The 17,086-nt window shown below is 54.1% G+C and overlaps 2 protein-coding genes across 4 annotated transcripts; one reads left to right on the top strand and one right to left on the bottom strand.

Annotated features, from left to right (window-relative positions):
• Positions 1-350: 350 nt before the first annotated feature.
• Positions 351-7,468, top strand: SLC25A39 (solute carrier family 25 member 39). Of its 2 annotated transcripts, none has more exons than XM_080924607.1 (12): positions 351-2,858; positions 3,995-4,094; positions 4,224-4,283; positions 4,408-4,452; positions 4,670-4,803; positions 5,457-5,524; positions 5,634-5,758; positions 5,941-6,114; positions 6,427-6,536; positions 6,733-6,814; positions 6,893-6,973; positions 7,077-7,468. In XM_080924607.1, exons 2-12 carry the CDS (start codon positions 4,010-4,012, stop codon positions 7,190-7,192), a joined length of 1,080 nt encoding a protein of 359 aa, XP_080780733.1. In that variant the 5' UTR covers positions 351-2,858; positions 3,995-4,009; the 3' UTR covers positions 7,193-7,468. The 2 variants fall into 2 exon arrangements, with proteins under 2 accessions (XP_080780733.1, XP_080780732.1); XM_080924606.1 differs by lacking the exon at positions 351-2,858 and adding an exon at positions 3,118-3,248.
• A 590-nt stretch (positions 7,469-8,058) lies between these two features.
• Positions 8,059-16,881, bottom strand: RUNDC3A (RUN domain containing 3A). Of its 2 annotated transcripts, none has more exons than XM_080923842.1 (11): positions 16,774-16,881; positions 12,962-13,077; positions 12,488-12,636; positions 12,291-12,376; positions 11,475-11,564; positions 11,294-11,374; positions 10,977-11,142; positions 10,713-10,870; positions 9,935-10,072; positions 9,738-9,844; positions 8,059-8,727 (listed from the first exon to the last, which is right to left on the bottom strand). In XM_080923842.1, the coding sequence occupies exons 1-11, from the start codon at positions 16,878-16,880 to the stop codon at positions 8,585-8,587; spliced, it is 1,341 nt and encodes a 446-aa protein (XP_080779968.1). In that variant the 5' UTR covers position 16,881; the 3' UTR covers positions 8,059-8,584. The 2 variants fall into 2 exon arrangements, with proteins under 2 accessions (XP_080779968.1, XP_080779969.1); XM_080923843.1 differs by lacking the exon at positions 8,059-8,727 and adding an exon at positions 9,223-9,344.
• Positions 16,882-17,086: the final 205 nt, after the last annotated feature.

Here is a 17,086-nt window from a genome sequence, read left to right as displayed (position 1 = left end):
TCAGGAGGTAGAGGCAGATGGGCCTCTGGGAGTTCAAGGCCAGCCTAGTCTCGGCAAAGTGACTTCTTCGTGGTGAGATTCCCCTCCCCTCTCCCAAAATAAAGGATGATAAAATAAACAAAAGCAACTTTACACTACAAATAAGGTAGATACTGCTCTTTTTGTCCTAAGTTTTTAAGAATGAAACCATGAGGCCCAATATGCCACCGTTGCCTGGGTTCATGACAGTCATTGGGCTGCATGCTTGCCCCACCCCCACAATTTGAGATTTGGATTTCATTGTTCCTAAACAACCCAGTGTGTGTTTCTTTTTTTTTTCTTTTTTTTTTTTTTTAAGATTTATTATTTTATGCATTTGAGTACACTGTCGACTTCAGACACAGCAGAACAGGAATCAGATCCCCGGATGGTTGTGAGCCACCATGTGGTTGCTGGGATTTGAACTCAGGACCTCTGGAAGAACAGTCAGTGCTCTTAACCGCTGAGCCATCTCTCCAGCCCCCAGTGTGTGTTTCTTTTTTCTTTTTTTTTTTTAAAAAGATTTATTTATGTATGTGAGTACACTGTCGCTGTCTTCAGACACACCAGGAGAGGGCATCTTATTCCATTACAGATGGTTGTGAGCCACCATGTGGTAACGGGAATTGAACTCAGGACCTCTGGAAGAGCAGTCGGTGCTCTTACCACTGAGCCATCCTTCCAGCCCCCAGTGTGTGTTTCTTAAGATCAAGGATACTGGCACACAACTCTAATCCCAGCACTTGGGAGACAGATGTGGGTGGATCTCTGGGAGTTCAAGGCCAGCCTGGTGCACACAGTGAAATCCAGGACAGCCAAGAGCTACATAGTGAGAAACCCGTCTGAAAACAAAGGAGGGATTATGGTGTTTGTTCTTCATGTCACGGAGCATCACTGTGACTCAGGCCCACTTTTCTCCATTTTTCCGTGGCTTTGCCACCCTTCCCTCCTTCGGTTCATTGGTCAAATTTTATATTCAGCCCTTCCTGGGCCTGAAATTTGGATTTCTCTTGGGAGGGTGGGGCAGAACTCAGCAGCAGAAGTTCTGGTGCTTTGCCTCTGGCAGGTTCTACCAGATGGTGACAGTGTTGGCCTTGGACTGAGAGGTGTTGCGTGGATCTTGACATCCCACTGAAGTTCTGCCTCCACAGGACTTGGGGCAAGCTGGTGGTTTCCCCCATCCTGCCTGCCCCATGGCTTGCCCTGTTCTAGCTCCTAGTCAGGCAGGCCTTGATGCTAGACCACCTTCCCGGGCTGCTACCGTTCCAGCCATCTCAGTGCAGAAGTGATGGCTTGGGCCTTTTCATCTGAATGATGGCCTCATGCTACTGTCCCCCCTCCCCTGCCCCAGTCCTCACCGCTGGGGCAGAGCAACCTCATTGAGAGCAGGTAGGTTCTTTTGGGTGACTTAATGAAACTCTTTTCTCATCTGTAAACTGGAACTTGGGGCAAGGGGCAGGGAAAGGATTAATTGCCAATGGTCTATGGTCTTTCATTGCCTGTAATCTCAGCATCTCCGAGTTCAGGGTAATCTTTGCCTAAACATGGAGTTTGGGGCTAGCCTGGGCTATATGAGACGTTGTTTCAAAACAGAAAACAAAACCAACCCCCAAATTATAAACAAGAAAAGGAGGGAGGGAGAGAGATTATACACAGGGCCTTCAGTTTTCTCCTCTACAGAACAGAAAAATAATCTTTCTGCTCTGAAACTTGGTAAACCATTAACTTTGAGGTTGAAAGGGCCTTAGCAGGCGCTGGGTTCCCACCTTAACCGACGGTTTATGAAACGACTTTTGTGTTACTTTCAAGCCAGGCTTGGGGTGAGAGGAGAATGGGAAGGACAAGGCAGGGTGACTGTCCTCCCGCCACAGCCTCCGGGCCAACCGATCGCCGAGGCCTCTAGATCATTGGCTGCTTTCCTAACTACCCGTTTGCTCTCACTCCGCCCCCAAAACTGGAGGTTCCGAGCTAGGGAAATGCAGAGAGTTTTCTCAGGGAAAAGTTATGGTTGGCCCCTTGGAATCCACGTGCCAGCCGGGCTGGTTGGGCGGCTCCAGCGTGGTGCGTAACCAGTCGGGGCCAGAGGGGCGGAGAAGGTAGTGACGTCAAGCCGTGGCCCATTCTTCTTAAAGGTGCAGGCTCCCACCGCGTGTTCCTGGTTCTGTTAGACCAAACACCGAGTTAGTATGGAAGTCTTAAAGGCGAGGAGGGCGGTGGAGTGTCCGGTACTGAGCTGGTGCGGAAACAGCGCAAGCCCACTCAGCACCTGGGAAGGCAGTGGCAAAAGTTTTAACTGGAGTCCGTTTCATTTTCTGTAAAATGGGAGCACCCACGTCAGTAATAACCTACTATGAAAAGTTTTGGTAGAGGCCATTCTGGCCTACACTGGAAGCTCTATGCCAACCAAGTTACAAATTGTCTCAAAAAGAAAAACAACTTAGGTTTTAAAGTTGGTAAGTTTAAGATCTGTCACGAAACACAGGGTTTCTTCCCTGCTCTACGCTCTGTGTGTCCCCAGAGTCCTCAGCTCAGAGACCCTGTAAATTGGCCCAGCGCCCCACCACGCCTGACCCAGGTTGCAGGTCACGGCTGCCCTGCAGTTCATAAGGCGTTCCGTGGTTGCAACCCCGTTTCATCATCCGTAAATGAAGAGGATGGTAATTCCTGCCAACACGCTCGCCATAAATTGTAAACTCCCGCCATGGAGCTAAGTGGGTAGATGCTTGCCATTGCTGTCCCACACTCTGATGACCTTGAGGAACCGACCCTCGCAGCAGCTGCCCTGTACAGGACGCGGAGCAGCAATACCCACGCGGTCTGGAAAGTTCCAGCGATCGCAGGTCTGGACTCCCCCGGCAGCGCTCCTGCGGGGCACGAGCACAGAGGGGACCTACTGTAGCCAGGTGCAAGCGCCGTCCAGTCGGCGACCTTGACCTGCGAGCTGCAAGGAGTGCGGGGCCGCGGGGACCCGCCCACGCGGCCGCGGCGCAAGGGCGGGACTCCGGCGGTAGGGGGAGGGCCGAGAGTGGGCGGACCTCGTTTGCACTCTGTGCGCGCGGCCGGTCGGCCACGGGGCGGGGCTTAGCTGGCTGGGGGCGGGGCCGGCCCACCGCTCTCCCAGGCGGCCGCTGTGCGAAGCGGGCACGCGCGGACCCTGCACCGGCCGCGGAGCCGCTATGGGCCCGCCAGGCCCCTGGCGTGGCGCGGCGCAAGGACCGGCTCAGAGCCAGGTGGGCGGGCCGGGAGTGGAGTGGGTTCCCTGAGGGTCCCCAGCTGGGAGGCGAATCGAGGCTGCGGGAAGGGGTGGGCCTTGCCGTGAACCTCTTTGCTGGGCCTGGGCATGGAGTGCGGCCGAGTCTCGGTGAAAGGGTTTGTTACTGGGTCTCTGCTTCTGTCTCCGCGGCTAGTATTTGAGAGCGAGAGGAGGCAGAGAGAGAATGTCCTCCCATCCGGGCCTTACGACCTGTCCGGTCTGCCCCCGGGCTGGCGGTGTGGGGGAGGGCCAGCAATCTTGGGAAGGAAGATGGACCTTCCTCTCTATCGGCAGATTTGTTTACACGTTTCTCTCGTTGGCTCTCCTCGCCCTTGGGCGCTCTTGTGCCCGCCCAGATGTTGGGTGGAAGGGCTCAGGTATTTTGATCTTTTGGCCTCTGAGGTCCAGAGGCGCATAGTAAGCTTGTGGCTGAGGAAATGGCCTTCACTACCATTGGCCAACGGCTATCCTAGCTTCTTTCCAAACGAATGACGTAACCCTGAAGGTCACAGTAACCCTTGAGCCTTAGTTTCCCCCCTCAGCAAAGTGAGCACGTCTCTAGATTTCAACGATTATATGTAGAGGCAAACTCTGGCTGAGCTCTGAGTGCTCCATGTTGAAGTCCCAGAGAGCACTTTACCTCATGCTTGCCCCCCCCCAGCCCCCACTCCCAGGTCTTTCTTGTTGGGGTAAACTCCATTTGACTGTGGTATGTATTTTCAGGATTGAAATTCCAAGATGGATGATCAGGATCCTGGGGGCATTAGCCCCCTTCAGCAAATGGTGGCCTCAGGAGCTGGGGCTGTGGTCACCTCCCTCTTCAGTAAGACCTGGGGAGATGGGGTGTGGGCAGCTGTGGGTTAATGTGGGCTAGAAGTTGGAGGCAGTTTGGTTCTGCTGAAGAGGGTGAGTGTTGTCCTGGAGGAGCCTTCACATCTACCTCCTTCCCCAGTGACACCCCTGGATGTGGTGAAGGTCCGCCTTCAGTCTCAGAGACCCTCGGTAGCCAGTGGTGAGTACCAGAACCTAGAGCCGGACCCGGGAGCTGCCTTGACAATAAGGATTTACCAGAGATGGGTTCTGGGGGTGGGAGGGGAGGCGGTATTTCTGACCATCAGGGCTGGCTTGTGTTTCAGAATTGACAACTCCTTCTAGATTCTGGAGTCTCTCCTACACCAAATGTGAGTGCCCTAAGCCCCAGGTTCCTGGGAGGGCCCAGGGAAGAAGGGTTGGGTGTCCCTAGAGTACCTGGGGTACCCATAATCATAGACTAGTACATACTTTGAGGCCACATTAGCTAGCCTCCTGTCCCACACAGGACTATCCACATAGCGACCCAGCTATGTCACCTGGAAAGGCTCCAGGCCCTCCCGTCCTAATGTCTGTTCCCTTTCCCAGCATCCTCCACTCTACAATCCCCAGGGAAGTGCCTCCTATACTGCAATGGTGTCCTGGAGCCTCTGTACCTGTGCCCCAATGGTACTCGCTGCGCCACCTGGTTTCAGGATCCTACACGGTTCACTGGCACCTTGGTAAGGAACAGCATCAGTGTGTCCCTGGGGGACTGGATTTGGCTAGGTTGCAGGTGTGGGGAATGTAAAGAAAATCAGTGTGGGAAGGGCTTGCCTGGGAGGCCATTCCTTCAGCATGCCTTTTGGTCCTGATGCTAAGCATCAAACCAGAACTTAATACCTTAATACATACTAGTGGGTACTTTACTACTGAGAATCAAAACCAGGACCTAATACCTTAGTACACACTAGTGTTTACACACTAGCTTTACTACTGAATTGCACCCTAGTCTTCCTTAAGGTTTTGTATTTTGGTTTTGTTTTGTGTGTGTGTATTTTTGGTTGGGTTGGGTTGGTTTGGTGTATGTGTTGGTGTTGGTGGGAGACAGAGTTCCTCTATATAGTAGACCAGGCTAGCCTCAAACTCCCAGAGATTCACTTGCCTCCTCCTCTCGAGTGCTAGGACTAAAGGTGTTCGACAGCAACATCCAGCTTCCTCCTTAAGGTTTAGGGGGTGACTAGGAGTCCACCTAGAACCAAACGGGGCGGGGGGGGGGTCTTGTGTATAGAGCTAACTGGCTCTTCGCAGGACTATGGGCAGAGGCTGAACCAATCCATCGCAGACTTGCTCATGTCTGTTTTCTTTCCCCCTCGGCTGCTGCTGGCTTGGTCAGGATGCCTTTGTGAAGATTGTGAGGCACGAGGGCACCAGAACGCTGTGGAGCGGCCTCCCAGCCACCCTGTGAGTGCCCTGGTCATGGGTGTTCCCTTCCCTCGACTCCTATTCGCAGGGTGGGGAAGGGGGTACTGGAAAGGTTTAAGTGATTTTCCTGGCCTCTTCATTCTCCCAGGGTGATGACTGTGCCAGCTACTGCCATCTACTTCACTGCTTATGACCAACTCAAGGCCTTCCTCTGTGGTCAGTCCTTGACCTCTGACCTCTACGCACCCATGGTGGCTGGTGCCCTCGCCCGAAGTAAGCACAGCCTTGGCCCTTGACCTTGTTCTGTCCCTACTGGGTCCCAGTCCCAGCCTCTGTTAGCCTGGGGGTGGGGGAGTATATCAAACCCTCAGACCATGGGGCAAGAGCTGGGTTTTAATGTGTGGCATCTGTGGCCTGACTTCTTTCCACTGTCTTACCAACCCTCTCCTCCCTAGTGGGCACTGTGACAGTGGTCAGCCCCTTGGAGCTTGTGCGGACCAAGCTTCAGGCTCAGCATGTTTCATACCGAGAACTGGCTACCTGTGTTCAAGCTGCGGTGGCTCAGGGTGGCTGGCGCTCGCTCTGGCTGGGCTGGGGTCCCACAGCTCTTCGAGATGTCCCCTTCTCAGGTAGGCACTCAGGGTCAGGGCTTAGAGTAAAGAGCTCTTGGTAATGTTTAACTAAGTCCCTCCTTTGTTACTAAAGTGGCTGTGAAGTCACATCATTTCCCTGAACCTTGGGTCACTCATTATATAAGGATAGATCTAGCAGAGACCTGGGGTTTTGCCTAAGTTTTCCGGATCTAGGTCCTGAGGAGGACCTGGTTCAGAGCAGACAAGCCTGCACCTGGGATGGTGTGGCTGTGGGTGGGAGATGAGAAGTCTGGAGCCCACCCCCCACCCCGGCTCCCTCACTTAATAAGTGTGTATCTACGTCCCAAGCTCTGTACTGGTTCAACTATGAGCTGGTGAAGAGCTGGCTGAATGGGCTAAGACCAAAAGACCAGACATCTGTGGGCGTCAGCTTTGTGGCCGGTGGCGTCTCAGGAACGGTGAGTTGACTGCATTGGGAGGTAAGGCCACCAGAGGTGTCCTACAGGACTCAGAGTCAGTAAAGATGCTCAGAAGGTCTCCACATAGGGGGGCCTTTCAGGGAGCCTGCTTGCTTTCCTCAGCTGCCCTTGACATGCCTTAGTCCCTCTCAGAGCCTGGGAATGGAGCTGAGAGTCCCTTTCCTCACCTTACCAGGTGGCTGCCACCCTTACCTTACCCTTCGATGTGGTGAAAACACAGCGACAAATGTCACTGGGAGCAGTGGAGGCTATGAGAGGTAAGCTGTGGCTAGTGAGGGGGTTGGGCAGGCAGGGGCCCAAATTGAGTCCTACTGAGACCGGCCTTGCATCTGCAGTGAAGCCGCCAAGAGTTGATTCCACCTGGCTCCTGCTTCGGAGAATCCAGGCTGAATCTGGCACCAGGGGACTCTTTGCAGGTGGGTGCCTGTCTCTGCGCATGCTCTACATATGTGATGTATGTCCATGTAGTGTCTGTGAAGGGACCTGGACCCCTAACCATGGTCTGCTTTCCCATCACAGGTTTCCTCCCCAGAATCATCAAGGCTGCTCCCTCCTGCGCCATCATGATCAGCACATATGAGTTTGGCAAAAGCTTCTTCCAGAGGCTCAACCAGGAGCAGCCTCTGGGCCACTGAGTGTTGAGGAGCAACTGGCTCTTGCACGGTGGGAACAGGAAACTGAGCCAAGTGCCTTCCCTCCCAGTCCGGTCACCCCGGCTGTCCTCGTTTTTGGATTTCTGCTGTCTCCCTTCCCAGGATTGCCACTCTCCCACCTCCGAGTTCAAGACCAAATCAGACGATTACCCTTCTTTGCATCCCCTTTATGTTAAAGCTTGGCCCTGAGGAACCGAGAGCTCGGGCCACGCAGTATTCCCAGCCATTTGTTCCTTGTCTAAAGATGATGATCTTCTGTGCACCGCTGTGGCTGAGGTGTCTTGGGGGTGTGTGTGCACATGTGGGGGGGTCTCCAGTTAGACACAGTGGCCCACACCTGTTATTTCAGCACTTGGAAGGCTGAGGCAGGAGGATTGCCAGTCAGGACTACATAGCCAAATTCCATCTTCACAAAAATGCGGGCATCTCCAGGTGTGATGGCACACACCTTTAGTCCTGGCACCAGAGAGCTGAAGGCAAGCAAGATCTGAAGCCTGCCTGTCTACATAGTCATACCCTGTCTGAAAGCAACCCCCACCTTAGGGGGTATCCAGACAGAGAGGGGTGAAAGTTGCCTCTGTGCTAGTAAGGTCCTTTCATGTTGGGACCACTGTGTCGGGGTGAGGGCAAGGAGCCAGCTCCCCAGGGGCATGCTAAGGTGTCACTGGAGCAGGGTTGCCACTTGCGAGCTCTGCCTTAATGAATGGGGCTAGTTTTGGGCCCCAAACCCACAGTTGTAAGTTGGGTAGGTCTATGATAGGCACTTAACCCACTAAGGCACACCCTCGGGCGTCTCTGCTAGGGATTAACAAAGTATCAGAGGGTCCCATCCCACCCATACCCTGAATTATAGCCCCATATACAGGGCACATGCTCCTTCTGAAATTGTTGCCTTGGTTAAAAGACCCTGTTAAGGAGCCCTACCCCACTTTCCAACAGATGAAACCACTTCAGTCCTCTGGTTTTTATTTGCCTAATCTCTTCCCACATAGGTACCAAGGAAGGGTGACTTCATAGGGTACACAGGGTTAGACCAGAGGCAGGACCGAAGGAATGCCAGGGCTGGACCACCTGCTTCTGAGGCAAGAGTGGAAGATGGGCAAAAGGAACCAGGCAGCCTTCAGAACCACCAGAATAGAGTGGCATCCCCAGGGGACCTATAACCTGGGTGTCCCTCCTGGCACCACCACATCCCCATGTAGCTCCTGCCTCCTTAGCAGGATGCAGAAGCAGGAAAGTGGCTTGGGCTGTCTTTTCCTAGAGACCCAAGGTTAGGTGGGTGTTCTTGAAGGGTGGCCTGGGTTGGGGGGACTCAAAAGGTGGCAGTTGTCCATGGCCCCTAGCAGGTGGGGCTGGCATTGCCCTTGCTGCTCCTCAGCTTGGGCTGAGCGCTGGGCTGCCCTCAGGGCTGTCGCTCACCAGGCATTCGTTGGATTTGAAGCTCGACAGGGACTTGCAGCTGGGGATGGAGGCCAGGGAGCCGCAGAGGCCCAGCATGGAGGGCGTGGGGTCCTTCCCTGGGGAGAGAGGGCGGGTAAGGCCAGGCCAACCAGGCTGCGTGTATGTGGGGAGGAGGTCCTCACTGGTGGGCAGAAAGGGGGCGATTCTCAGGTTGTCCCCAGGAGACATGGTCTCTTCTGGAGCATCTGCCATTTTAAATTAAACCTTGATTGAACATTTCTTGCACAGGGCTTGGGACACGTCATAAACCATCAGTTTATAATTCTGTCTCCCCCCCGAGGTTCAGCCTCTTTTTGTCCATTTATTAAGCACACTGAGCATTTGCTCTTTCACACTCTGTGGATACAGAAAACAAGACACGGTCCCTGCCCACATGGGGCTCACAGTCTGGTGGGGGAGACACACACACACACACATACACACAGTCACAAACAGTGTGGTGGGTTACATGTCCAAAGCCTGCCTTGTCTCAAAGTAGAGTTATCTGATACAGTATAATTATATATATCTTTTTTTTTTTTTTTTTTAAAAAAAAAAAAAAGGAGGTTCAGGTATTGGGGAAACTAGGAAGGGAGTAACCAAGGTGGAGCCAAGGGGGAGGTCAACAAAAAATGCATGCACTGAAGTCCTGGGCATTCACTCGGAGGGAACCTCTAATTTGGTTCTGAGCTTCCTGGCAGCCAGAGAAAAGGGGAAAGATTGATCAGGCAGGCAGTTCACAGTGTGTGTGTGGGAAGAACAAACTAGGCTGCGGAATCCCCGGAGGATGAGCCCTGTGAGGATGTCATGACACTAAAAAGCCATTGAGCCTTCAATACCTCCATCTCAGGGGAGGGCCTTTCTACCAATATCCCTATTTTACAGATGGAAATATGACCAAGTTTATAGGTAGAAGAGGTGCAGCCCAAGTTTGCACCTTTTTTTTTTTTTTTTAACTCCAAGCCAAGCTCCTCTTTGGTGTATAAGTACAAGAAGAGAATAAGGGGGTTCAGCCATGGCCTGACTACAGGGCCCTATCCATTTTCTCAAGTGCCAAGGTGAGTGTGTGTGGGTAGGATGTGCTCACCGATGGGGCCCCAGGGTTCCTCGTCCCTCTTGCCCTCTCCCAGGCGCTGAGAGTCTGAGCTCAGGCTGGCCTCTGCAGACAGCGGCTCCGTGCTCATGAAGCTGTGTCTGTGGCGAAACAGAAGTGTGCAGGGAGTTACCCACAGATCCAGGCCTGCTTCCCGGGGCTGGAGTAGACAGCACTTGGTTGAGGCTTACCTCCGATATAGCTTGGAGTTGCTGGCACCCTCGGGCCTATTGAGTGTGCTCAGCGAGGGCCACTGGTTGACCAGGGGTGTGGTGAGCTCCTTAGAACCCTGGGCCAGGGGGGCATGGTCACCGGGGATCAGACCTGTCCTGGGAGGGGGAGGGGGATCAGGCCTGGCTGGGAGAGGGAAGCAAGACTCAGCATAGGTGGGGGCCAGGGCTTAGAAAGGAAACTTGAGCTGTAAAAATGGGGATATATGCTGCTCAGGGAGGATGGCACACGTCTGGAATTATGGCACTAGGATCTCTGAGGTAAGAGGCTTGCTCTTTGGTAAGGCCATGCTTGTGGTGGCCAGGATTAGTGCACTCATGATGGAGTATACAGGAGTCAGTTGGGATGATGTAGGGGGGAGAGTGGAAAGGTGGGCACTCTTGAAGGGGTGGGGTTTGTGCTAGCTAGCTGGGTTGTGTTCAGGGAGGTAATGTTCCAAGGTTTTTTTTTTGGGGGGGGGGGTCACTGGGTGATTCCTATCAGAGGCCTGAACAATAAAGCTGAAGCCTGCTTATGCCCTGTGAAGAATGGTTGGTGTCTCTAGCTGATGGGTATTGGAAACTGCCGGGTCTTAATGTGGGTGTGGGGAGCCGGGGCAGGTAATGTTTGGCAACCACGGGATCTCGGAAAAGGAGATGGGATGAGTGAATTGATGTGAATTGGATGTCATTAGGAAAGCGATCCCATCCAGTGGGTCATGTTGGGGTTCACAAGGGTCAGGGCGGGAAGCGGGCTCACAGCTGCTCCTGCAGCTCCAGGATCACGCCTTCCAGCTCCCGCTTCTCGCGTTGATTTTGGGCCGCCGCCTCCTCCAGCTGCAGCTGCAGCCGCCGGTTCTCCGCCTCCAGGTCCTTCAGCTGCGACTCACGGAGACGCACCAGCTCCTCCAGGTAACCCTGCGGGGCGCCGGCTCAGCCCGGACGCCCAAAGGGGTCCCAGCTGGAGTTCCAGCCCAGGCCCTGCCCCCACCGCGCCCAGCTCCCCGTGCCTCGCCCCGCGCACCTTCTGTGCGTAGACAATGCGAAACTTCTGTTCCATCTTGTGCCACTTGTTGTACCAACTGTCTTCATCGGTGACGAGAGGCAGGTAGGGGTGCTCTGGTGAGTTGTCCTCGCTGGTGCTGCTCTCCGCACTGTGCCTCTCCTCCTCATCCGTCAGGTAGTCGTAGCTTAGGAGCGGGAGCAGTGGGTGGGGCCGGCTCCGCCCCGCCTCGCCCCACTAGCACCCCAACTCCGACCCTTAGGCAGTGACACCAGGATGACACTCAGCGCCCTTCTGGTACCCATCTCCTCACCCACCGCGATAACCGGGCTGCTCACCTTTGGGTGAATTTTAGGTAGGGTGTGTAATCGATGACCACTGGCGTCTTTCCGTCCAGAACCTCGCCCTTTAGACAGAAGCTGGGGCAGAAGAGCCATAGGGGTGGGGGGAGGGAATGAGGGACGATGGACAGTTGTGGGTGAGAAAGTCCCCTTCACCACCGCCAAGCAGACCCCCCACCTGAAGTCGATGGCGCTGAGCCCAATCAGCATTCCTGTGAGGACAGTGGCTTCCTCCCGCAGCATGATGGCTCCTGAGTCATAGAACCGTCTGCAGGGTGAAGAAAGTTGAGACTCTAGGGAGCCTCTCGGACCCAGGATTTCTCTATCTGGCTAACCTATTACAAACTTTCCCAAAGGAAGGAGATGCCTTCCAGCTCACCACTCCTTGAACTGTCACTAGAACTAGGACCTGACCCGACTCCTGTCACATGCATGTTTCCTGACAAGAAAACTTCTCTAGGCTAAGCAACCACCCCCACTCCAATCAAAGCATGGGTCACCTCAATCCTTTAAAGCAGGGAGCAGGTCTTACTTAGTGCTTGTCACACAGTAAGTGAGGTCCTCAAAAGACACCTTACTATGAAATAAGATGGACTAGGGATAGAATGTAGTATAAAATCAAATGGGGAGAGGACCCCCCCAATAGCGTCCAACCCCCACACTGGCACATTCTGCCCTGTGATCTCTGATCCTCAGGATCTAACTTCTCAGCAAATCCCCACTCTAAGCCATGAAGCTCTGCACGCTGGGACCCAAGAACAGAGTGACTGTCTTTGTTTGCAGAGCTGGCAGGGATATGTGTTGCAGGTCATGGCATAAGGCCAAGTAAAATGGCACATGACTGAGGCCTCTGTAGTCCAGTTACCATGTCATGGGGGGGGGGGGGAGCAAACTATCACTGCATGCTGGAACTTGTAGTCCAGGTACTGAAGTTTGCTATGGGGACTTAAGGCTTAGCTAATGTATGTGCATGCTACTGTCTGAGAGGTCTGACCTGGTAGTTCGGTTGTCCCGAAGAGCTGTGGTGATGTATTCTGACATACGCTTCTCCATCAGAGCCACCCGGATCCATGCCCGGCCCTGAAAAGCACGATTCCCTTTAAATGTCCCAGAGGGACCTACCTGTCCCTCTGGTTGGTCCCCATTCTGAGTGCTGTGGGTCAGGGGTGCTGACCCCCGATGGCTCCTCACCTTGGCTCGAGCTGTGCTAATGTTCTCCATGCTCTCAATGCTGCTTACACAGTTGTTGGGAACTTTGCTGCAGGCCAGCCGGATATAGTCCCAGAAGCCCCGCTGCCCATCTGAGCTGAACCAGCTCACTGGACCTGCTGGGGCACAAGCTGAGCCAGGGCAGGGAGGGGACTCAGCGATGCCAGGGAGTTTGGAAAAGGTCAATGTCACAGAGCACTTGCATGCATACACACAAGCCACCAGACACACATGTACTGCCTCCCCCAGCATAAGTAGCAGGCTTGCCAGCAGAGAGAGCTGCATGCAGCAGTAATGGGAGCGCTGCAGGCACATGGCCCTCTCCCCAAACTCCTAACACTGTGCTTTAGTTTCTATGTACAGCCCAGACAGAATGGGGCCCTGGGCCATGGATGGGGTTTAGAAATCCATAGGACGGGGAAGGTATCTGGAAGCTGCAGGCTGGGGGTTGCCTACCTTTAAATCGGTGGCTGAGGATCTGCTCTAAAATGGCTGCGAAATTAACAAACTCCTCGGATGAATCATCAATGGGTTCTGCTGTGTACTTCTCTAGCAAGGTTTTCACAGAGAACCTGGGTTGGGGGGAGAGGAGGGGAAAGGAGGAAGGGTGTCAGAGTAACGGGCAGGGGAGAGGTCATGAAGGGCTTGGGTGTAGTGGGGTGGGGGTGAAACTAGACAGAAGAAGGTTCCAGACTAGATGGGAGGAGAGGGAAGGTGGCAGGTAGGAGACTGACCGGCAAAGTGGCACAGAAGACATGGTAGCCAGAGAAAGGAAGCTTTGGGGACAAGGTTTGAGAGAGACAAAATGGAGAAAGACAGCAAGAGCTAGGGGATAGTCCCAGGACCCTTTGTCCCTACCACCCTTCAGAGTGGCATTTTTCAAATGTGTGAATCTGAGGATCAACCAGGAGTCAGAAGCCAGTTTGAACCCATGTCCCCAAATAGTCTTTTAATATCGTTGGAATGAGCTTTCATCTCTCTGGGGGTGAGGAGGTCACCTGTACCAGAACATATGAGCTGCACACAGGAACACATTCATGACCAGGTGGACACTCAGCTCTGGGACATCCCTCCTCACCCCCTCTTCTCAGCTAGCCCACCCACACACCAGCTGCCCCAGAGCTAGGCAGTGTGGAGCTTAGGGTGTGGGGGCAGAACACAGGGGGTCTGACATACATTGGGTGGGAAGGGACTCTGATGGTAGGTTCCCTGGAAGGGATCTGGGGGCTCAGACATTGGTTTCTCAGGAAGCAAGGCAGCCAAAGGAGGCGGGGGAGGCCAAGGGATTTTGGAGCCAAGTGCCCCCCCACGGCTCTCTGCAGCTCTGCTTCTGCCTCCTGCACCCTCTACCATCCTTACGCTGGAGTCTCCATTCGCCATCTATGCAGTGGAGCAGTCAGGAAGAGGATGCGCAGCTCCTAACATCTCAGTATCGCTCTGCTTCAAGAGCCAGAGCAGGAGCCGGGTGCCCTGGATACGGGAAGGACTTGGGTCTGTCCTTTTATTCTAGCCATGTTTAACCAAGCTGTGCAATGTGCCCAGAACTATATTTCACATGGATGCCCTCACCACAGCTCCCGGAGGTAGGTCCTCTTATGACAACCTACCTGCCCCATGTTACAGATAAGGAGGCCAACAGCTCCAGAGACAGACTGATCAATCAGTCATGTAACTTTGGAGGAGGCAAGCATTATGGCCCATTCTCCATCCTTGGCTCTTTCTGCTCTGTCTTACAACTTCCTAGTGGCTGTTCTAATTACTAAGGCTTGGCCAGTGAGCTGGCTCAGTGGATAAAGGCACATGCCCCTCAACCCATGGACCAGAGTTCAATCCCAAGACCTACATGGTGGGAGGAGAGAACCTTCTCCCATCAGCTGTCATGTGACTTCCACACTCACACACAGATAAATAAAGAAATGTAATGTTAAAAAAAAGTACTAGCCAGGTATAATGGCAGATGCCTTATCTGATCCCAACACTCAGGAGGCAGAGGCAGGAGAATCTTTGTAAGTTCCAGGCCTGTTTGCTCTACACTGAAAAACCCTGTCTTTAAAAAAAAATAAAATCAAACATACAACTACTGAGGCTCTGAGTGATCTCTGACCTCTACTTTAGAAGCCTCTAGTCATGAAGCATTGGCTACTAAGGCTCCCAAGAAAACAGCATAGCCAGGAGCCCTTCCCCCATCACCTTTAGGGCTTACCAGGGGATGGAGCCTGGGACCAGATAGGTCAGTGTTAGACTGTGCTAGGGGGAAGCAGGCTGCTGGATTCAAAGCCTTTTTCCTTGGGTGCAAATAGAAATATCAACACTTGCCCCATTCGACTTTGGTTCAGATCCCAGACAAGGGTGGGAGAAGGTGAGAGTGTATTGATTACTGGATACAGGCCGGGTGAGAAGGCAAGGCTGGCCTGGCCAGGAAGGAGCCCACACTGGGATGAGGCCATTATTTGGGCTTTGTTATGCACACCACCAATTTGTGGTCATCTGGGTCAGACTTCAGTAGAGGCCTGGGGCTTGGTCAGCATGGCAGCCATCTGCTATCTGTCCTTGGGGGAGCTGAAAGCTGGTCAGAGCCTCTAGGAACCCCATGGTGTGGATCTGGTTAAGAGGAGGATAGCTGCTGGGGTTACCATGGAGACAGGGAGGCCAGGGCCCAGGGGAGCCCTCAGCCTGCTAAAGGGAGCTGTTGGAAGCTGGAGAACCACGTGACAGTAATGAGGCAGCAGGGTCCCTTGGGGTTTGGAGAATTTGTCATGTCCCCAAACCCCTAAACTATCTCTTGTCTCCCACTCGCCTTTTCCCACACGCTCTAAGCCCCAGTTCTCCTGGCAGGCAAGAGAAAGATGCACCTAGATTGCCAAGAACCAAGAGAGGATGTCATTGAGCTGTCTCTGTAACACACCATGACCCATTCTTTGACGTGGCTTTTACACCTAAGATGTAAAAACCTAAGAAAAAGCACCAAAGGCTCAGAGCTGGGACAGGAGGCTGCCGCAGCGTTGCCTAGCTAAGAACCAAAGCAAAAGCTTGATCCTAGGACTGTGTAGTTCTAAGGGCAGAAATCTCTTGACACTACGGTAGCAGGTTTGGAATATGAAAGGCAGAGGCAACATCTGTGCGTCCGGCTAGGTCACAGATGCACATCACAGCCACTTTCTTACAGGGGTGACGTGCACAGCACTTTCAAGACACCAGGAAAGGCTTTGCTCTGACAGAGGCGACATGTATCCAGAATCCAAAGGCACCCTGGGTAATGGGAGACTGGGCATCAGGTGGGCATGACTTCTGGGAGAAGGAACAGGGCTGAGGTTTATGTTCAGGCAAGTGGGACTGGCAAGAAAGGACAACTCAGTCCTGCACCCAGGAGCACTGTGAGCCAAGACGAAGCACCCCGCTGAACATGGAGGCTGCAGGTGGAGAAGGCAGCTGGTGTGGAAATCCCAGAGGGAGCCGCAAGGACAGGTGGGGGTTTGGGAGAGAGCCTGCACAGCTGGTGGCTTTCTGGCCTCAGGGCAGGGCAAAGAGGGTGAGTCACTGCTGGCTTGAAGTGGGAAGGATTACTTCCTGATGTCCAAGAAAGAGAATTTTCCTAGCTCTGCAACTGCCCCACCCTCAGGGATTTAGGGATTTGGGCTCCCAATCTGCACTTCTGCAGTTAGGCCTTGAATGCTTCCTACAACGGGGTAGTGCCCCTCGACCTTCATTGGATGGATTCAGGGCCTTTGTGCACAGTTGGTCCTGCCACAGGCTGCTACTACCCAGAAACACCATCCTTGCTTTACGGACGGTTGGACATAGGAATGTCTCTCAGAAAAGCTCCACTCCAAGAGGCCAAGCTGGCCGAGATGGCAAGAGGGGACTTGGAGGACATCCACCCCCAACCCAATAGAGTTCCCTGTGCCCACCCTGCCCCCACTGCCAGGAAGAGAGCCAGCCATCCTCCCTCCTCCCCCACTCATACACAATGTCACTTCCTGGTTCGCACAGGAAACTGCAGTGCCAATTAAACTCTCTTCATTCCCCCCCCCCCCCCAAACCTCAGGCCGGGCATAGGCCTGGCTTAGCCAAGAAGAATAAGGACCGACATTCCAGCCCGCCTCCCAGTTCCCGGCCCGGGAAGGATAGAGAGCGCGTTCTTTCTAACCCTCGCTGCCCTGGCTTTTCTCAGCGGCTGCAGAGCATCCTCATGGGATGCTCAACCCTTAGATTTCTCAGCCCGCTCCAACCTCTCTAACCACCCCACCCCGACCGCCAGCGGCGCCCACCTGCACACGGTGATCAGGTTCCTGCGCTCCACGATCACGTTGCGGGAAGATGCTTTCTTGGAGGGCAGCCCCAGAGCCATGGTGGTCTGGACAAAGCTCGCTTCCATCCAGATGTGCCGCCACTGCTGCCGCCGCCCGCTGCCCCCCACCCCACCCGGCACCCCGGCCCCCCTCGCAGGATCACGGCTGGGCCCTCTGCCCCCGGGGGCCCTTCGTCCTCTTCACTGCCATCCCTCAGCCTCGATGCCTAAGGCCGGCCCCTTCGCTCCCTCCCCCGGCAGCGATACCGGAGCAAAACAAGGCCGGGGAGGGA

This window comes from Micromys minutus (genome assembly GCF_963924665.1).
Source record: "Micromys minutus genome assembly, chromosome: 10".
Taxonomy (NCBI): Eukaryota; Metazoa; Chordata; class Mammalia; order Rodentia; family Muridae; genus Micromys; species Micromys minutus.
This window is presented reverse-complemented; position numbering and strand designations above follow the sequence as displayed.